Below are 22,840 nucleotides of genomic sequence, written 5' to 3'. Positions count from 1 at the left end.
CCGAACACATCTGAAGTTGGAATATTTTTCTCTCTTTATCAAGCTCTTCTGCAACCTATATATAGAAAACAAGAAATTTCATGTCAGCTGACGAAATACTGAGCCATTGTTTATTTTACCAAATAGTGATATATTTAATTCACAAAAAACTCGGATTAGAAAATTCCCCATAATACAACATCTGTCTGCTTAATAATAATGTTACCTTCTGAAAGATTATACATTCATACAAAGTCCCTGTAATATCCCTGTAAATTTATCCCAAGTCCCTGTAATATCCCTGTAAATTCATCCAAAGTCCCTGTAATATCCCTGTAAATTCATCCAAAGTCCCTGTAATATCCCTGTAAATTCATCCAAAATCCCTGTAATATCCCTGTAAATTCATCCAAAGCCTCTGTAATATCCCTGTAAATTCATCCGAAGTCCCTGTAATATCCCTGTAAATTCATCCAAAGTCCCTGTAATATCCTTGTACATTCATACCAAGTCCCTGTAATATCCCTTTACATTCATACAATATCACTGTAATATCCCTGTAAATTCATACAAATTCCCTGTAATATCCCTGTACATTCATCCAAAGTTCCTGTCACATAGACTTTATACATTCAGCAAAATCACAAAACATTTTCAAAAACATTGCTGTCAGCAACCTTAAAAAAACCTTTTAATTATTACCACAACAATAACTACAATCAGGAATATTATCAGAAATTTATGAAAATTGTTTTCAACCAAACATTAAGGGTTATTTTTCACCTTAAAATTTACCAACAACTCACATAAGACATTTATTTAAGATGTAAATAAAAAAGCACTTGATAATTACCTCTGACCCAGTGAGCTCTTTCCTATAAAAGCCCTGTTCACTGGCCTGTTTCTTCTTCTCCTTCTCCAATTTGGAGCTAAAATAATAAAATACATACATTTTATCCAGCATATAGCTACTGTATTTGGAAAAATAAGACAGCACCAAAATGCACAAAACAAAATTTTCATCAACTTTGTTTTCAAAATGAAAACTATATATGGAAGAAACCACAAATGTCTGCCCCCATCCCTCAACACCACCCCATCCCAATCCTGGTGCTGAATTCAGTAGTTCAAACCACTGTTATGATCTACTCAGTCTCCTAAATCTTCATATATAATACAGTACTCCACCTCTATAATGATATTCATCTTCATACATAATACACTACTCCACCTCTATAATGATATTCATCTTCATACATAATATAGTACTGTCTCTATAATGATATTCATCTTCATTCATAATACAGTACTCCACCTCTATAATGATATTCATCTTCATACATAATACACTACTCCACCTCTATAATGATATTCATCTTCATACATAATATAGTACTCTGTCTCTATAATGATATTCATCTTCATTCATAATACAGTACTCCACCTCTATAATGATATTCATCTTCATACATAATACAATACTCCACCTCTATAATGATATTCATCTTCATACATAATACAGTACTCTGCCTCTATAATAATATTCCTCTTCATACACAATACAGTACTCTGCCTCTATAATGATATTCATCTTCATACATAATATAGTAATGTCTCTATAATGATGTTCATCTTCATACGTAATACAGTACTCTACCTCTATAATGATATTCATCTTCATACATAATACAGTACTCCACCTCTATAATGATGTTTGTCTTCATACATAATACAGTACTCCACCTCTATAATGATATTCATCTTCATACATAATACACTACTCCACCTCTATAATGATATTCATCTTCATACATAATACACTACTCCACCTCTATAATGATATTCATCTGCATACATAATATAGTACTCTGTCTCTATAATGATATTCATCTTCATACATAATACAGTACTCCACCTCTATAATGATATTCTTCTTCATACATAATACAATACTCCACCTCTATGATATTCATCTTCATACATAATACAGTACTCTGCCTCTATAATAATATTCCTCTTCATACACAATACAGTACTCCACCTCTATAATGATATTCATCTTCATACACAATACAGTACTCCACCTCTATAATGATATTCATCTTCATACATAATACAGTACTCCACCTCTATAATGATATTCATCTTCATACATAATACACTACTCCACCTCTATAATGATATTCATCTTCATACATAATACAGTACTCCGCCTCTATAATGATATTCATCTTCATACATAATATAGTACTCCACCTCTATAATGATATTCCTCTTCATACACAATACAGTACTCTGCCTCTATAATGATATTCATCTTCATATATAATACAGTACTCCACCTCTATAATGATATTCATCTTCATACCCAATACAGTACTCCATCTCTTCAAAGCTGCTCATCTTCATATGCAATATAGTACTCCATCTCTAAAATGTTGTTCATCTTCACACCCAATACAGTATTCCATCACTATAAAGCCTCAATCTTCATACTCAATACAGTACTCAATCTCTATAAAGCTATTCATCTTCATACCCAGTACAGTACTCCATCACTATAAAGCTCTTCATCTTCATGCTCAATACAGTAATACATTTCTATAATGCTCTTCATCTTCATACCCAGTACAGTACTCCATCTCTATGAAGCCCAAATCTTCATGCCCAATACAGTACTCCAACTCTTTAAGGCTGTTCATCATCATACCCAATACCACCACTCCATCGGTATTATGCTGTTCATGGGAACCATATAAGTGTGCTGCCTTATAGATGAGGTTACCATAGAGTACAATATTTTATACAAAATACAGTGTAACCCTGCTTCAGTACAAAGTGCCAGTGCATAATCTTATATCTGTTGCAATATTTAGTTGGGTAAATGGATGATGCAATTAATTATTTATGAAAGAATTCCTGGGACAAGTAGATGGATCATGATATGACTTGCTGACAATTCAGTCAAGTTAAATTTGGTGGTTTAGTTTTCGTACTGATGAAGAAACAAAAATAGTGCCAAGCAGTTTCAAAAACAATATGCAGTGGGATTAATGTTGATGGTTTGCAATTCCTTATTAAATAGATCAATTATTTTACTGATTTGGGTGATAAACATATTTTAGCAATGGCATTGTTTGGTGTATGGGTATGTAGGCTTGTTTATTTAACAGTAATTGGTGGTCTATTGTTTGTCCTGAATTAACAACAATTTACACACAATGAATTAAGGGCAAACGCACTGAAGAATCATTATCCTTATTGCCAACAGTACAAAAGTGCAAACATGCAAAGCTTGTTTCTATGGGGATTTCCATTTATTACTATTATATAATGAAACTGTATCCTTATCCATACCATGCCAGCTTCTTACTGTGGGGGATTCCCTATGTTTCTATTACATAATGAAACTGTATCCTTATCCATACCATGCCAGCTTGTTACTGTGGGGGATTCCCTATGTTTCTATTACATAATGAAACTGTATCCTTATCCATACCATGCCAGCTTGTTACTGTGGGGGATTCCCTGTATTGCTATTCCATATTAAAACTGTGTATTCATGTCTATACCATACCAAGCTTGTTACTGTGGGGGATTCCCTGTATTGCTATTCCATAATGAAACTGTATCAAATGTCCACACCATACCAAGCTTGTCATTGTGGGGTTTTCCCTGTATTGCTATTCCATAATGAAACTGTATCAAACGTCCATACCATACCAAGCTTGTCATTGTGGGGGTTTCCCTGTATTGCTATTCCATAATGAAACTGTATCAAATGTCCATACCATACCAAGCTTGTTACAGTGGGGGTTTACCTGTATTGCTATTACATAATGAAACTGTATCCATGTCCATACCATACCAAGCTTGTCATTGTGGGGGGTTTCCTGTATTGCTATTCCATAATGAAACTGTATCAAATGTCCATACCATATCAAGCTTGTCATTGTGGGGGTTTCCCTGTATTGCTATTCCATAATGAAACTGTATCAAATGTCCATACCATACCAAGCTTGTTACAGTGGAGATTTACCTGTATTGCTATTACATAATGAAACTGTATCCATGTCCATACCATACCAAGCTTGTCATTGTGGGGGGTTTCCCTGTATTGCTATTCCATAATGAAACTGTATCAAATGTCCATACCATACCAAGCCTGTCATTGTGGGGGTTTCCCTGTATTGCTATTCCATAATGAAACTGTATCAAATGCCCATACCATACCAAGCTTGTTACTCTGGGGGTTTCCCTGTATTGCTATTCCATAATGAAACTGTATCAAATGTCCATACCATACCAAGCCTGTCATTGTGGGGGTTTCCTTGTATTGCTATTCCATAATGAAACTGTATCAAATGCCCATACCATACCAAGCTTGTTACTGTGGGGGTTTCCCTGTATTGCTATTCCATAATGAAACTGTATCAAATGTCCATACCATACCAAGCTTGTTACTGTGGGGGTTTCCCTGTATTGCTATTCCATAATGAAACTGTATCAAATGTCCATAACCATACACTTCGTAAACAGGGCCACATTAGAGTGAGGGGCCAAATTAGAGTAAGGGGCAACATTAGAGTGAGGGGCCAAATTAGAGTAAAGGGCAACATTAGAGTGAGGGGCCAAATTAGGGATGTTGTATAAACACTTTACTGATACTCTGTTTCAAAGGGGCTAGATTAGTGTAAAACCACATTAGGGACGTTGTATAAACACTCTATCAATACTCTGTATAAAAGGGATCATAACAGTGAAAGGGGTCACATTAGGGAGCTGTATCATCAACTTACAATGGCATCATTAGCACAATTACTAATGAAAACTACATTCATACAATAATTACAACACAGCATTTAAACTCATACTTCAATCATTTTCAGACAAAACCTATCAATCAAATGATATCCATCAAGTCTGCTGGTACATATATTTGTCACGAAAAATAAACCACTACTTGTTGACTCAAACAAGTTCTGCTTTCCAACGGCCACATATAGGTATGATCTTCACATATTTTCATGTTATCCACAATTATTCATTCAGCAGTAATTGACTTAATTGACGAGTTTTTGAAGTCTACAAGTACATTATACTGATCTTCGCTCTGGACATCTTCCATTTCCCTGATAGTCTCCGTGACTTAATTAGTACACCAGTTGAGAAAATGTGATTTTAAATCTCTTCGCTGTAGTCTTTATTTATTGTAAAGTCTAGTGGTTGAAGTTGGTTTATACATGAGGCAGGATCAAACAAAGGATTCCATTATTTTTTAATCAGTTGGACTCTGATGGTCTTTGAACACATCAAATGTCGACTCTGCTAATTCCAATGCGTTAGGTGCAACTGTACTTTATTACCAATCAGGATAGTGTATATTTGCTGCCTTTGATGTCAGGGGTGAGTGATTGATCTTGACATGTGTTTGATTCATGTTCCTACTGTTTTAATCACCTAATGTGAATACCATTAGTTGTCAACATAGTATTTTCTTTTGTTTTCGTTACTTTGGGTATTTGGTATTACCAGAGGTCAATTCACAAGATACCTCCAAACATGCAAATTTTGACAGAAATATCAAATTAGGTACCCACAAAAATGGCCTTGTTTACAAAGCCATAAAAATTGAGACCCATCAAAATAAATTATACTACAGTATATGTTAAAACTTAAATGTAAAAAGACACGGACCTGCCTATCAATTTATCTACCTGACTGTACTATATATCTCTGTGGGTTGGGGGCCATAATGTCATAATGCCATACCCAAATCCATTTATGACACCAACATGGAAGACCAAGAAGGCATGTACTCCTGTTACTATTTCCTTTCTCTTATTTTCATTCATGAACAAGACCAATCTTTTGATGCTGATTAATTTACACAGATTGGTCAATAGATATATGTCCTTGCATTTTTCAAATAGTTTCCTCAGGAACAATCTGGGGTCCCCGAGTGGCTGAGTGGTCTAAACCGCTCTCCGTTATGGATCAATGCCATCTCACCGCTGTCTGCGTGGGTTTGAGTCTCTGATTCAGCCAATGTGGGTATGTGAGAAAGCTTGCCAGTAACTTATCGTGGGTCGGTGGTTCTTTCCAGGGTTTTCCTGGGTTCTTCCTCCACCATTAATACTGGTCGCCATGTATAACCTATCGTGTGCTGAAAAATAGCGTTAAACCCTACAACAACAACAACAGGAACAATCTGCATCTATATCTTACTAAATAAAATAAAAATATAGATAATAAAAGCAGATAACAGTAATTGGACTTAAATATATAAATTTTTAAATAGTATTCCATAACTAAATGCCATGACTATTATATACAATTCCATTTGAATTCTCTGATAGCAATCCCTTGTCAAAAAGTCCTGACTACTTGCACATACTGAAGTGATAGGTTTCCCTACAGTAATCGCTTGCCATCAAAGTCCTAATTACTTGCACACCTTAAGTGATAGGTTTCCCTATAGTAATCCCTTGTCAACAAAGTCCTAATTACTTGCACGCCTTAAGTGATAGGTTGCCATATAGTAATCTTTGCTATCAAAGTATTGATTACTTGCACACACCTGAAGTGATGGGTTTCTCTCACAGTATTTCCTTGCCATCAAAATCATGATTACTTACATACAACTTGAATGATGGGTTTCCCTCATAGCAATCTACTGCCAACAAAGTGATTACTTGGACACACCTGAAGTGTTTCCAAAATAGTAATTATTTGTCATCAAAATCATGGCAACTTAAACACTTTAAGCGATAGGCTTCCCTTTGCTTGCTATCAGAATCCTGGTGCCATAAAAATATATTGATTCTGAGATGTCAAACACTTCTATTTCTGGATGAGTGAATCCGTCTCCACATGAAGTAGTAAGCTGAATGGTGTGGGATGAGTGAATCCATCTCCACATGGAGTAGTAAGCTGAATGGTGTGGGATGAGTGAATCTTGTCTCCACATGGAGTAGTAAGCTGAATGGTGTGGGATGAGTGAATCTGTCTCCACATGGAGTAGTAAGCTGAATGGTGTGGGATCAACATTATGAAAGCCTATGACTTCAACTGGAGACAGATACGATCATAAGATTTATACCAAAATGCCGGCGGGCAAAATTTCAAAATATTTAAAAGAACTGAGACAATTTTATCTAATTTTGTATCAATACTGCATTTTATTTAGTCTGATCTCAAGAAAGGTAAAATATGCAGAGGGTCCTTATGAAAACAATGCCATCTTGTAGAATAAGAAAATATTTGCAATTAAGGTAGAATTTCAATTACAAAAGAACATGTCCTGACATTGTTTGTACTGGAACGAGTTCTAGCATAGATCACCATGAAGGTGCAAATTTTTACAAATAAATAAGCATATGGTTCCCACACTTTTTCTTGTTTTCACCACTTCCTCAAGATCTAAACACTGCAAAAAACAGTCCCTCAAAAGACTGACACTGAAAAGTCTCCAAAATAATTCCAGTCACCGAAGTCCATTACTGCTTTTAACTGCAGAGTTTACTGCTTTTAACTGCAGAGTTTTCTGTGTCTACATAGCCTATGGGCATGTACTTGGGAGTTCACATATAAATTTTTCAATTACTTACAATTTAGACTCATAATCCTTCCAGGCTTTATCAAAATTCTTCCTCAAGTCCCCTTTGACACCCTTAATGTCCCCTTTCAGGAAAGACTCCAGTGGAAATAAGAGACTGTTATTAAGGGATTTTGACTGAAACAAAAATATGCATAAATCATGCCTGAAGCTACAGCAATGCAACTTTTTCTGAAACTAATTTATTAGTGTTGGTTCTTTTATTTTCACAGATAGGTATTTGACCAAAAAAGCAAAGATTTTTACATTTCTGGTAAACATTTTTAGGTGTCTCAGATTGGGAAAAGGACATTGCTTTCGAAATGTCTCTGAATGGAAAAAGGACATGGTCTTCAGAATGTCTCTCACTGGGTAAAAGGCATTTTGTCTTCATAATGTATCTGATTTGGAAAAAGGACATTGTCTTCAAAATGTATCTTATTTGGAAAAAGGACATTGTCTTCAAAACATGTTTATGATTTGAAAAAGGACATTGTCTTCAAAACATTATTCATGATTTCGAAAAATGACATGTCTTCAAAACATTATTCATGATTTCAAAAAAGGACATTATCTTCAAAATGTTTATGATTTGGAGAAAGGACAGTGTCTTCAAAATGTTTATGATTTGGAAAATGGACAGTGTCTTCAAAACATGTTTATGATTTGGAAAAATAACAATGTCTTCAAAATGTTTATGATTTGGAGAAAGGACATTATCTTCAAAATGTTTATGATTTGGAAAAAGGAAAAATAACATTGTCTTCAAAATGTTTATGATTTGGAGAAAAGACATTGTCTTCAAAATAAAATTTATGATTTGGAGAAAAGACATTGTCTTCAAAATGTCTATGATATGGAAAAAGAACACTCTTCAAAATGTCTCTGACTGGGAAAAAGGATATTTTCTTCAGTGTTTCTGACCGGGAAAAGGTTTATGTCTTCACAGATTGTTAACTGTTTTATGTCTCTCAATCTATGCTTTGTAGCAGCTTGAAAAACCATGCCAATCAGTACCTCACATTGCTCGCAAATGACAAGGTACAATACAGGCCAATTCTGGCCCACAAATTAGTGATAAATTAAAGTGCTTGTGTGAGTATTTGTTATTGTTATGCCATATACATGATATACACTATTTGTCAATTGCAACATATGTACACATGTTATACTGATTCAGAATTAGTTTGAAATCAACGGTTAAATTTGTTTATAAATAAACGTGTGTTCAATCAAACACTAATTTTGCCAGATTTCTGCCTCTTTGAAGCCCTAAAAAACTAAAAGCACATTTGAGAACATGTTTCATTTTTAGACACATGATATTCGTTGTAATCATCTAATACATATCCAAATTTCATACATGTTCCAGTTTGATATGATCACTAATGAGCAGAAAAAATGAAGGCAAATTGTGTAACCTTTTCTTAACTATATGCCATTTTCCGTGCCATACAATTTTAGGGTTCACTTCACATTAAAGCAAAATGCCATTTTATGTTTCTTAAAAAACAACTGACATTCAAATGTCAATTCCTATATGTATGAGTCATTTTATTTTATTATTTTGCTGCATGTTGCATTTTGAGGCATTCTTTGGCACAAGTCATGATAAGAATATTCAAATGAAATACTCATGCAATGATGTACCTAAGAAATTCATCTGGGATCTTTTCTTTGAGAGCTGAACTGACAACCTAAAGAATCTAGCATAAAAAGCCTCAGCTGATACACTATCCCTTCCTTCCTTCATTCCTTCCTGCCCTTAAACAGAGAGATCTCTTCAGATCTAGCCAGTACACATACACATACCATTATCTGCCCACCAAAACCAAACTGACTTGGAAGCAAAAATGATGAGTCAGTAAAACAGATGGTAGCGGTTCAAAGGAAGCATTGTTCAACCATGTTTTAACTAACTGCATGTTTTGTTGGGGAAACAGGTCGAGGCCGCTGGTTGACAAGTTGAAATTTGGCTAAAGGTTTGAGAGATCTTTGTACTGAGGTATGTCTTTATGTGATTGAAAAATGTGCTTTCATCTCTTTGGAAAGCCACATGAGAAAGTAGGCTATTCGTGGTATCAAGGGCTGCATAAGAGTTGTTTCAGAAAGTCACATGAGAAAGTTGACTATTTGTGGTATCAAGGACTGCATGAGAGTTGTTTCAGAAAGTCACATGAGAAAGTAGGCTATTTGTGGTATCAAGGGCTGCATGAGAGAGTTGTTTCAGAAAGTCACATGAGAAAGTTGACTATTTGTGGTATCAAGGACTGCATGAGAGTTGTTTCAGAAAGTCACATGAGAAAGTAGGCTATTTTTGTGGTATCAAGGGCTGCATGAGAGAGTTGTTTCAGAAAGTCACATGACAAAGTAGGCTATCTGTGGTATCAAGGGCTGCATGAGAGAGTTATTTCAGAAAGTCACATGAGAAAGTAGGCTATTTGTGGTATCAAGGGGCTGCACGAGAGAGTTGTTTCAGAAAGTCACATGAGAAAGAAGGCTATTTGTGGTATCAAGGGCTGCACGAGAGAGTTGTTTCAGAAAGTCACATGAGAAAGTAGGCTATTTGTGGTATCAAGGGCTGCATGAGAGAGTTGTTTCAGAAAGTCACATGAGAAAGTAGGCTATTTGGTATCAAGGGCTGCATGAGAGAGTTGTTTCAGAAAGACACATGACAAAGTAGGCAATTTGTGGTATCAAGGACTGCATGAGAGTTGTTTCTTTCTCTACAGCACTGAGAGGATCCTCTCAATTTCCTGTCACAAGCTTTCAAAGGGGAGAGCCATCTTACCCAAGCAATTCTGTCCACTTGTTCACAGAAATATTTCTTTCTGGGCACTTGACATGAAACAGACATACAGGCTTCAGCATTTTTCTGTTCTGGGATGGAAAACATGCCTCAAAGCTAAGATGCTTCCTGTCAAATTTTGAACTGTATAAAGGCATGTCTATTTTTGGAAAAGCAGCCATATTTGATGACGTGTACCTACTTAAATGCCCTACATGCCTGGAAGCTTTCTGTAAAATCTGGTTAAATCTGTTAGAGTAGCTCATAACATGAAGCTTTATTTTCTATAATAATTGACTAATTTAGTAATAGTGGCCAATTTGGTATAATAATTAAAAGCCCTTTCATGCCAGTATGTCAAATATGGTCAAATTCTATTGCAAAAGTCACACAGGTCATGCATGTGTTCAGAACCAATTATTTCAGTTACAGTAATGGTTGTCATTTGATAAAATGACTAGCCATACATGTACCTTTAAAAGGCAATTATTCACTTTATACAGATCCTCATCCATCCATATTACTTTGGAAGGTCATTATTTACATACCAAAATGCACTTACGGCAAAATCAATGTTAAATTATGTGTGGACATGTTTGGTTGAGGTCAACCTAGAAGTGTGATGCCATACAAAACTGGACTAAATGTTGCATGCTGTGATGTCAAAATGAAAGCTAAACATTATTTTTACAAATCTGTACTACCTATGTTATGATAACTGGACCAAATGTTCTCTTGTTTTTACTCAGTTTAATACCTGACTACCAATGCAAAAGTCCATTGTGATTTCTATCTAGAAGATTTTTGATGAAATTTGAGGTGCAAAGCATTCAGTATTGAGGAACGAATAAACTTTGGTACTACTATTTTAGCTTTGAAGTTTAGAACAACAATTAAAATTTGAGTAAATGCTCACTCATGACCTTGTAACATTTAATATAGAGTGGTTATTGAGAAGTCATTTAAGAGTCTTTCCATTTCTAGTGAAACATGCCAGATTTGATGGTGAATTGCTTTTCCATTACTAGTGAAACATGCCAGATTTGATGGTGAATTGGTTTTCTATTTCTGGTGATACATACCAGATTTGATGGCAAATTAATTTTCCATTACTAGTGATACATGCCAGATTTGATGGTGAATTGGTTTTCCATTTCTGGTGATACATACCAGATTTGATGGCAAATTAATTTTCCATTACTAGTGATACATACCAGATTTGATGGAGAACTGGTTTTCCATTTCTGGTGATACATACCAGATTTGATGGCAAATTCATTTTCCATTTCTAGTGATGTATGCCAGATTTGATGGTGAACTGGTTTTCCATTTCTGGTGATACATACCAGATTTGATGGCAAATTAATTTTCCATTTCTAGTGATGTATGCCAGATTTGATGGTGAACTGGTTTTCCATTTCTGGTGATACATACCAGACTTGATGGCAAATTAATTTTCCATTACTAGTGATACATGCCAGATTTGATGGTGAATTGGTTTTCCATTTCTGGTGATACATACCAGATTTGATGGCAAATTAATTTTCCATTACTAGTGATACATGCCAGATTTGATGGTGAATTTGTGTCCATGCATAGCCAGAACACTAAAATGGTCATATTTGGGTCCATACATAGCCAGAACACTAAAATGGTCATGTTTTGACTCCATGCATAGCCATAACACCAAAAAAGAGCATATATGGTTCCATGCATAGCCAGAACACCAAATTGGGCATATATGGGTCCATGCATAGCCATAACACCAAAAAAGGGCATATATGGTTCCATGCATAGATACAACAACAAAAAGGGCATATATGGTTCCATGCATAGCCATAACACCAAAAATGGCATATATGGGTCCATGCATAGCCACAACACCAAAAAGGGTATATATGGGTCCATGTATACAAAAGGTCAGTTCTGACATTACAAGGTCTGTAAAATCTGTCATCAGCTCTGACATTGTTATTGAGAAATGTCTTAATATAGAAGGAAATACTGAAGTTAGATAGGATTCTTCAATGAAATAAGACCTGTTTACATTTGAATGCTGGAAGCTGCCTTTTGATGACTTTCCTGAATGATAACAACTTCCTTATAGAAGCTTTTAGTGGCTCTTGAACACACTTGTTGCCCATGTCTCTAAGTTCAAACCAATGCAAAGAGGTATCTCCATTAGTGTCATTAATACCCCATATAGCTCACAGGCATGGTAATTATTCTCATCCAGCTTTACATTATTACATATCCCACTCTAACCCTGCCCATTATTACCTATAATTATTACACATTCCACTCTTAAGCGTGATCATTCTTACCTATAATTATTACACATCCCACTATTAACCCTGCCCACTGTTACCTATAATTATTACACATCCCATTCTTAACCCTGCTCATTGTTACCAATGATTATTACACATCCCACTATTAACCCTGCCAATTGTTACCTATAATTATTACATATGCTACACCTAACCCTGCCCACTGTTACCTATAATTATTATACATCCCACTCTAACCCTGCCCACTGTTACCTATAATTATTACACATCCCACTCTAACCCTGCCCACTGTTACCTATTATCACACATCCCACTCTTAACCCTGCCAATTGTTACCTATAATTATTACACATCCCACTCTAAACCCTGCCCACTGTTACCTATAATTATTACACATCCCGCTCATAACCCTGCCCACTGTTATCTATAATTATTACACATCCCACTCATAACCCTGTTCATTGTTACCTATGATTATTACACATCCCACTCTTAACCCTGCCCATTGCTACCTATTATTATTACACATCCCACTCTTAACCCTGCCCATTATTACCTATGATTATTACACATCCCACTCTTAACCCTGCTCATTGTTACCTATGATTATTACACATCCCACTATTAACCCTGCCAATTGTTACCTATAATTATTACACACCCCACTCTTAACCCTGCCCACTGTTACCTATAATTATTACACATCCCACTCTAACCCTGCCCATTGTTATCTATAATTATTACACATCCCACTCTTAAGCCTGCCAGTTGTTACCTATAATTATTACACATCCCACTCTTAACCCTGCTCATTGTTACCCATGATTATTACACATCCCACTCTTAACCCTGCCCATTGTTACCTATTATTACACATCCCACACTTAACCCTGCCCATTGTTACCTGTAATTATCACACATCCCACAGCTAACCCTGCCCATTGTTACCTATAATTAGGGAAGGAAAACAATGGCATATACAGGTAAAATCAGTCAAGCATCACATTAAAGCAGACACCAGTTGTTGAGATGGATGTTTGAGAAAATTATTGAAATTATATATTTTCCAGACACTATGCATAGGTATAGAATCATCTGACATCTGTCTTGGCAAGAGGACAACATTTCAGCACTTTCATTTCTAAGAAGATAATGTTAAAGCCTTTTCTCCCATTTTTGGAAGGGCTGGTTTATTAGGCAGTTGATGTTCTCCCAATGTATTATAATCAAGTAATGTATCTGAATAAGAAAGAAAGTGGTAAATAGTGCAGTCATTTCTCCATACAGTAAGTTTACTTTACAACTGGCATTTTAAAGTGTTAATGAATTATTATATATAAAAATTATGATATTTCCAATGTATTACTAAACTCATCTGTGTCAGAAAAAAAAAACAAGATTTTTCTTGATAATGCAGTTCATTACAGCCACAAAAGTAAAGTGCTCTCTCTTTATTATGAGTTCATTACAGCCACAAAAGTATAATGCTCTCTATTTATGAGTTCATTACAGCCACAAAAGTACAATACTCTCTCTTCATGATGAGTTCATTACAGCCACAAAAGTACAATGCTATCTCTTTATGATGAGTTCATTACAGCCACAAAAGTACAGTGCTCTCTCTTTATGATGAGTTCATTGCTCTCTCTCTTTATGATGTGTACATTACATCTAGAAAAGTACAGTGCTCTCTCTTTAGGATGCCGTTCATTACAGCCACAAAAGTACAGTGCCCTCTCTTTATGATGCAGTTTATTAGAGTTGTACAAGTACAGTGCTCTCTCTTTATGACCCATTTCATTACAGCCATGCAAGTACAGTACTCCTTCTTTACTATGCAGTTCATTAGTCACACAAGTGATCCAAGTTGTAAACACATGTACTATATAATTATGTATGACCAATCAATGCATTCATAAGCAGATAAGCTGTATAGCAGGGTCTTTAAAAGCAGGCGAACTGTATAGTGAGGGGCTTTATAAGCAGTCTAACTGTACAGTGATGGGATTTATGAGCAGGCTAGCTGCATAGTAGGGGCTTTATATATGCAGGATAGCTGTATAGTGATGGGCTTTATAAGCAGCCTAGCTGTATTATAGGGGCTTATAAGCAGGCTAGCTGTATTATAGGGGCTTATAAGCAGGCTAGCTGTATTATAGGGGCTTATAAGCAGGCTAGCTGTATTGTAGGGGCTTATGAGCAGGCTAGCTGTATTGTAGGGGCTTATAAGCAGGCTCGCTGTACAGTGAGGGGCTTTATAAGAAGGATAACTGTACAATGAGGGATTTTAAAAGCAGGCTAACTGTATAGTGAGAGGCTTTTTAAGCAGGTTAGGTATATAGTAGGGGCTTTATAAGCATGTCAACTGTATGGTGAGGAACTTTATAAGAAGGCTTGTTGAATAGTAGTGACTATATCAGCAGGCTGGTGGAGCCCTGAGTGGCCAAGTGGTCTACAGCGCTTACGATTCCAGATCACTGCCATCTCACCTCTGCTTATATGGGCATTGAGAAAGATTGCCAGTAGCTTCTCGTGGGTCAGTGGTTCTTCCCAGGTTTTCCAGGATTCTTCCTGTTCTGATTATACTGGCTGCCATGTATAGCCTATCTTGTGCTGAATAAAGGCATTAAACCCTACAACAACAACAACATAAGCAGGGTGGCTGTATAGTGCAGGAATTAAAAGAAGGTACAGTAGGGGCTTTATAGCAAGGATCAGACACTTATAAATCCTAACTACTGTGAAAAGCATGTCATTGCGATGAGACACTTATAAATAAGACACATATAAATCCTAACTACCATGAAAAGCATATCATTGCAATAAGACATGTATAAATCCTATCAACCATGAAAAGCGTATCATTGCAATTAGACATGTATAAATCCTAAGAACTGTGAAAAGCATATCATTGCAATGAGACATGTATAAATCCTAACAACTGTGAAAAGCATATCACCGCAATGAGACATGTATAAATCCTAACAACTGTGGAAAGCATATCATTGCAATGAGACACTTATAAATCCTAACAAGTGTGAAAAGCATATCATTGCAATGAGACACTTAACAAATCCTAACAACTGTGAAAAGCATATTACAGCTATGAGACACTGGTTTTGCGATATTAAAAATGAGCGATGCAAAAGACCTATTAAGATCCTGAAGACATGTATTTGCCTAAGGTCAAGTTCTTACCATGTCCTCTAAGAGTGCAGCTAAATCTTTAGTTACTTTGGCAAATTTCTGGAATGCTTCTTCTGCAAAGAACAGAAAAATGAAACTGAAAAATTGCTGTGGACAAAACCACTAGGTCCTAAAATGTGTTTTTTAATTGTACATAAAGTTTGGATAGGAAGGAAATTAATACATATCTTCTACTGTTGGATATCTTATTCAAATGCAGATCTGTGCAACTTGTGTTCCAGCCAGAAAAAAAAAATATTAAGGTGCCAAGCTTTATCCCTCACATCCTGCAGTGTGCCCCAAAGCCTTCTCGAAGTGCAAAATTGATGTCTTTATAAACACTAATTATTTAAACTGGTTGTTCTGCATGGGTTTGAGTCTCAGATTTGGCCAATGTGGGCATGTAAGAAAACTTGCCAGTAGTTTCCCGTGGGTCAGTGGTTCTTTCTGGGGTTTTCCCGGGTTCTTCCTTCACCATTAATACTGGCTGCCATGTATAGCCTCTCATGTGATGAAAAATGGCGTTAAACCCTATAACAACAACAACAACAAAAATTGGTTGTTTCTATAGTTTTTCAAACATAAATCATTTGATTTTTAATTGATAGCAAGTTACATTAACTTGAATTAAATGCCAAACAGATGGTGTATGTCTTTTCCTTAAGCTTGCTTTAAGAACATAACGCAAGCTGTCTGGTTTGGAAACATATATGTCTTTAAAGTTCAAAAATAAAAAAGATGCCAATTAATTGTAAGTGTCAAAGTCTAAATATTCCAGGCATAACCCAATTTTGTAAATAAAATGTAACCAATGCATTTATGAACTTTAACATTTAAAAACATTTGTTGGTGATATCTGCATGCAGATCATAAATGTCAACGTTACTTGTTCAAAAATCAAGAAATAAAAGTTACAAACATCATTCAGTAATTACCATTTGGCAAGCAACAGCTCTTCCATAGCCAGCCTAATTTTCATGTGGAAAGGATAATTAATTTACTTAGCAACCACAACGTGAAACATTGCACTGATAAATTAATATACAGAAAAATTGCTGTGATAAAAAAAAAATCCATCATGAATAATAGCCATATCATTTATTCCATAAAATTCTTTTTCTTTATTATTAGTAAATTTTGACTACTGTTGATGTTCACACATAGATTAATTCCCATGTAATACGAATTACTACATGAATTTATGATATTGTACAGCCATCCCTGGTTTGTCAGCAATAAAAAGGACACCACATCCATCCCACCTTTTTATTTTTTATCACCAAGTAATCATAGTGGTCTACACATTTATTTCATTTTTGAGTAATGCTTCAGGTACAGTCAAACCTGTCTGAAGGATCACCTTGACTCAGCAGTCACCTGTTCACAATAGCCATTCTAAATCTTCTTTGGTCAGTGGCCATGTGTTAACAAAGCAGACATGTACTTAAAGTGGTCACTCAGTCTGTCCAAAACTAAATTTTTGCCTTGTGGGAAAGGCATTATTAGATAAATGTATTATGTAAATTGATGTGCAGACATTTTTTTTTATCTCACTTGTATTCTACACTGCAGTCACGCTAACAGTGCAACTCAAAAGATTCAATATGTTAAATTCAAAAGCATGGCAGTTTTTATCATTTAAGCAGAGAGTTGAAGTAATTCATTTGCCAGATGGATGGAAAAGTAGTTATCTCAAAAGAAATAGAAGTCACCTTTTGTGCCAGTGTAACAAGTAAAGTTAAATATCTTTATCTATTTGCATGTGGATTAATGATATCTCTAAAGATTAAAGTTAATCTTTCAGAAGAGATACGATATCCTTTGTTATTAGGGTCAGGGGTCATTAATAAACATTCAAAACTTGTCTGTAAAGACAGGCAAATTTGGGTCAAGAAGAATAGCCCCATACAGCTTCTTTTGAAATCCTATTCACAACAGACTTCTCACCACATACAGCTTCTTTTGAAATCCTATTCACAACAGACTTCTCACCAAATACAGCTTCTTTTGAAATCCTATTCACAACAGACTTCTCACCACATACAGCTTCTTTTGAAATCTATTCACAACAGACTTATCACCACATACAGCTTCTTTTGAAATCCTATTCACAACAGACTTCTCACCACATACAGCTTCTTTTGAAATCCTATTCACAACAGACTTCTCACCACATACAGCTTCTTTTGAAATCCTATTCACAACAGACTTCTCACCACATACAGCTTCTTTTGAAATCCTATTCACAACAGACTTCTCACCACATACAGCTTCTTTTGAAATCCTATTCACAACAGACTTCTCACCACATACAGCTTCTTTTGAAATCCTATTCACAACAGACTTCTCACCACATACAGCTTCTTTTGAAATCCTATTCACAACAGACTTCTCACCACATACAGCTTCTTTTGAAATCCTATTCACAACAGACTTCTCACCACATACAGCTTCTTTTGAAATCCTATTCACAACAGACTTCTCACCACATACAGCTTCTTTTGAAATCCTATTCACAACAGACTTCTCACCACATACAGTTTCTTTTGAAATCCTATTCACAACAGACTTCTCACCAAATACAGCTTCTTTTGAAATCCTATTCACAACAGACTTCTCACCACATACAGCTTCTTTTGAAATCCTATTCACAACAGACTTCTCACCACATACAGCTTCTTTTGAAATCCTATTCACAACAGACTTCTCACCACATACAGCTTCTTTTGAAATCCTATTCACAACAGACTTCTCACCACATACACCTTCTTTTGAAATCCTATTCACAACAGACTTCTCACCACATACAGCTTCTTTTGAAATCCTATTCACAACAGACTTCTCACCACATACAGTTTCTTTTGAAATCCTATTCACAACAGACTTCTCACCAAATACAGCTTCTTTTGAAATCCTATTCACAACAGACTTCTCACCACATACAGCTTCTTTTGAAATCCTATTCACAACAGACTTCTCACCACATACAGCTTCTTTTGAAATCCTATTCACAACAGACTTCTCACCACATACAGCTTCTTTTGAAATCCTATTCACAACAGACTTCTCACCACATACAGCTTCTTTTGAAATCCTATTCACAACAGACTTCTCACCACATACAGCTTCTTTTGAAATCCTATTCACAACAGACTTCTCACCACATACAGCTTCTTCTAAAATCCTATTCACAACAGACTTCTCACCTAAGCTGGCTGTTCTTCTCCTGTACAGAGCTGAGCTACTAGTTAATATGGATATTATTTTTAAAGTGTGGACAGTTACATCAAAACCCAACTTATAAGAGTTAGCTGACCAAGGAATCAGTGCCCTGTTTTTTTAATATGTAAGCACTCAATCAGTTGAGTAATCTGTGTATTATTATGTTACACAAAAAAACTAAGATCAGTGATTATTTTAAGTCAGTGAGGATTTATTTTATAGAATGGATTAAAATGCACAGGATAGATTAATCTTGTGCCAGAACATTATCCACTTTTTTGATGATGAATCTTGATATCAGCAAACACTGAACAATATTGATAATGTAATAATAATAATAATAATAATAATAATAATAATAACAATAATAATAATAATAATAATAATAATAATAACAATAATAATAATAATAATAATAATAACAATAATAATAATAATAATAATAATAACAATAATAATAATAATAATAACAATAATAATAACAATAATAATAATAATAATAATAATAATAATAATAATATTGGTGTTTTAAAGGTCATGATTAATCACAGGTAACTGTTTGCAATCAACATCCTAATTTCCACCTAGCTAATTACCTTTATAAATGCCCTGTATGTAATGGTCATCTGCCTTAAGCAGTATTGGTGCATATCTACCGTGACCACTCAGTGTATGCAAAATCTAAATTTTTGCCTCATGGGGAAGGTAATATCTTTTAAAGGAATATCATTCAAATTAATCTGCAGACATTACATGCCTTGTACTTCGAACTCCATTCACACTGACAGTGTAGTTCAAATGTGTCAGTACATGTATATTAAATTAAAAAGCAAGGCAGATTTTATCATTCAAGCAGAGAGTTGAAGCAATTTATTTGCTGGATGATGGGAAAAGTAGATGTATTATCACAGCAGAAATGGAAGTCACCTTCTGTGCCAGCATTACAGATACAGTTTGATGTTTTCATTTAATTTCTGTGAATTAAATCTATTTCTGGAGAAAAGTTTGTTTTTAAGAAGAGGTATGAGTTACATCCCTTTTCATTGGGTCAGGGATCATTTAATATTTAAAACTTGTCTATAAAGACAGGCAAAATTTTGGTTCACAATCACAATGAATAGCCATATACAGCTTCTTATGATTTCCGATTCATCACAGGTTTCTCACATAAGCTGACTATCTTTTGACCTGTGTATATTTGCATATAGAGGTCACCAGTATACAAGAACCAGTTTTGCTTTTTCCCCACAACTGGACACTAATGACAGATTTGACTCTTTGTTCAAAAACCAATTTTAAAAAAGAACAAGTGTACAGATGTCACCTGTGTACAATGGAGTTTTGTCCTTTTCCATGGATGGCCAACACTGACAGGTTTGACTGTATTTTTGTTCTTTAAAAATACATCCCACATTCAAATACACACACACATCTAATGTAAACATAAATAAACATTGTGCAAAACTTTTAAGAAATCTGTGATTAAAATATTTCACAAGAACATTTTCATCATATTTACATTCTTTATTATGGAAATTAGGCGAGTCTGCCATCATGGCTGCTGAAATGGATTTAAGACTGGCATCATATTCATTTGGACAAACTATCAAACATAAGACTGGCACTATATTCATTTGGACATCTATCAAACTTAAGACTGGTACCATATTCATTTGGACAAACTATCAAACTTAAGACTGGCACCATATTCATTTGGACAAACTATCAAACTTAAGACTGGCACCATATTCATTTGGACAAACTATCAAATTTAAGACTGGCACCATATTCATTTGGACAAATATCAAACTTAATAAGTATTTTGGTGAAAACCATGTCAATATGACCATCCAGTGTGGAGAAGTAGCACTAACAAGACTGTGATATGACCCAACTTGACACCATAAGAAGTCTTCTGGTGAAAACAGCATTTCAAGTTTCATGGCAATCCTTCAAGTAGTTTGGGAAAAGTAGTGATAACAAACTTGTGCTAATTGACGAAATGACACTGGAGATAAAACTGGTCATCATTCAGTAAGCTTTTCTGGTTTATGACCAGTAGAGCTAAGAAAAACAAACATGTAAACAAAACCTAATAGTAATATTAATAATAGCAAGTATAATAAAATTTATAACAGAAAATATAATCAAACAAAAGAAGTTCTAGCAAAATCCTACATTTCTATGAAAGTGACAATGACCGCAATGGGCCAGTAAGTATGTTACAGAATAAAATGTCTTAGTTCCATATTGATTCAACCGAAGGGTCAAGAAAATCCATCATGGCATTTAGAAAATGAAGTCATTCAACCCAAATATGAAGAAAATTCATCAATGAATTTAGAAAATGAAGAACTTCAATTAAAGCCTCACATGCACATTTTCTATGACTGTGATCTTGACCCCAAAAAGGCAAGCCATCATATCATCAAATGAATTGTCTTTGATTCATAATTATTAATCTCAAGTAAGAAGAAAATCTATCAAAGGGGTTTAGAAAATATAAGCAAATGAAAAATCTTCAATCAAACCACTGTGCCAATTTTCTCTATCAATGAAATTTGACTCCAAAAGCAAATGGTGCAAGCCAGCATTTCATAGAGTGAATTGTCTTAGTTTGATAAAGATTCATCCCCGTTATGATACAAAAATAAATCAAACAGTTTAGAAATTACATGCAAAACAAAATCTTTAACCAAACTATTTAAAAACGGTTGATGTCTCCATAGACTTTGAAAATTGACCATATCTTGATTTTGGCTAATATGGGCTTAAGAATAACACATTGTGATATATATATATAAGAAACTTACTTATTTCTGTTTCTTCATTGCTGGACCCTTTACCAATGCGATCCAAGTTCTCAGCTATGTCCTTCTCATTCTCAACATGTCCTGGTGTCAAAAATAAAACCGATAAGCAATTAATGACAAGAGGCAAAAATATGGATTAAAGACAGTAGTATATCTTCCAGAACATGGCAAGAGTTCACTAAATTAGAGCAAACAGATTTATCATTACAAACCTGAGAGCCAATAAAGATTTAAAGATGGTCAATACATATTGATCTCTGTCCAATACTATCACTCACAGGCATTACGTATGGATCTCTGTCCAATACTATCACTCACAGGCATTATGTATGGATCTCTGTCCAATACTATCACTCACAGGCATTAGGTATGGATCCCTGTCCAATACTATCACTCACAGGCATTAGGTATGGATCTCTGTCCAATACTATCACAGGCATTAGGTATGGATCCCTGTCCAATACTACCACCCACATGCATTAGGCATGGATCTCTGTCCAATACTATCACTCACAGGCATTAGGTATGGATCCCTGTCCAATACTACCACCCACATGCATTAGGCATGTATCTCTGTCCAATACTATCACTCACAGGCATTAGGTATGGATCTCTGTCCAATACTATCACTCACAGGCATTAGGTATGGATCTCTGTCCAATACTATCACTCACAAGCATTAGGTACGGATCCCTGTCCAATACTACCACCCACATGCATTAGGCTTGAATCTCTGTCGTAAACTATCACTCACCGGCATTAGGTATGGATCTCTGCCCAATACTATCACTCACAAACATTAGGTATGGATCTCTGTCCAATAATATCACTCATAGATATTACATATGGATCTCTGTCCAATACTATCACTCACAGGCATTATGTATGGATCTCTGTCCAATACTATCACTCAGAGGCATTAGGTGTGGATCTCTGCCCAATACTATCACTCACAAGCATTAGG

At 35.3% G+C, this 22,840-nt stretch overlaps 1 protein-coding gene across 1 annotated transcript in view; it reads right to left on the bottom strand.

The window, feature by feature from the left end:
* LOC149774740 (arf-GAP with SH3 domain, ANK repeat and PH domain-containing protein 1-like) overlaps nucleotides 1-22,840 on the bottom strand; it is a 204,935-nt gene that overhangs the window by 133,568 nt on the left and 48,527 nt on the right. The window contains exons 3-7 of the mRNA XM_089944763.1: nucleotides 21,877-21,957; nucleotides 15,854-15,915; nucleotides 7,590-7,714; nucleotides 833-908; nucleotides 2-55 (exon numbers count right to left, since the gene is read on the bottom strand). Of these exons, the coding sequence (XP_089800889.1) occupies nucleotides 2-55; nucleotides 833-908; nucleotides 7,590-7,714; nucleotides 15,854-15,915; nucleotides 21,877-21,957 (398 nt within the window). The remainder of the gene's footprint in view (nucleotide 1; nucleotides 56-832; nucleotides 909-7,589; nucleotides 7,715-15,853; nucleotides 15,916-21,876; nucleotides 21,958-22,840) is intronic.

Source organism: Sinohyriopsis cumingii, unplaced genomic scaffold (genome assembly GCF_028554795.1).
Source record: "Sinohyriopsis cumingii isolate HCF-2022 unplaced genomic scaffold, ASM2855479v2 utg000160l, whole genome shotgun sequence".
Classification (NCBI taxonomy): domain Eukaryota; kingdom Metazoa; phylum Mollusca; class Bivalvia; order Unionida; family Unionidae; genus Sinohyriopsis; species Sinohyriopsis cumingii.
This window is presented reverse-complemented; position numbering and strand designations above follow the sequence as displayed.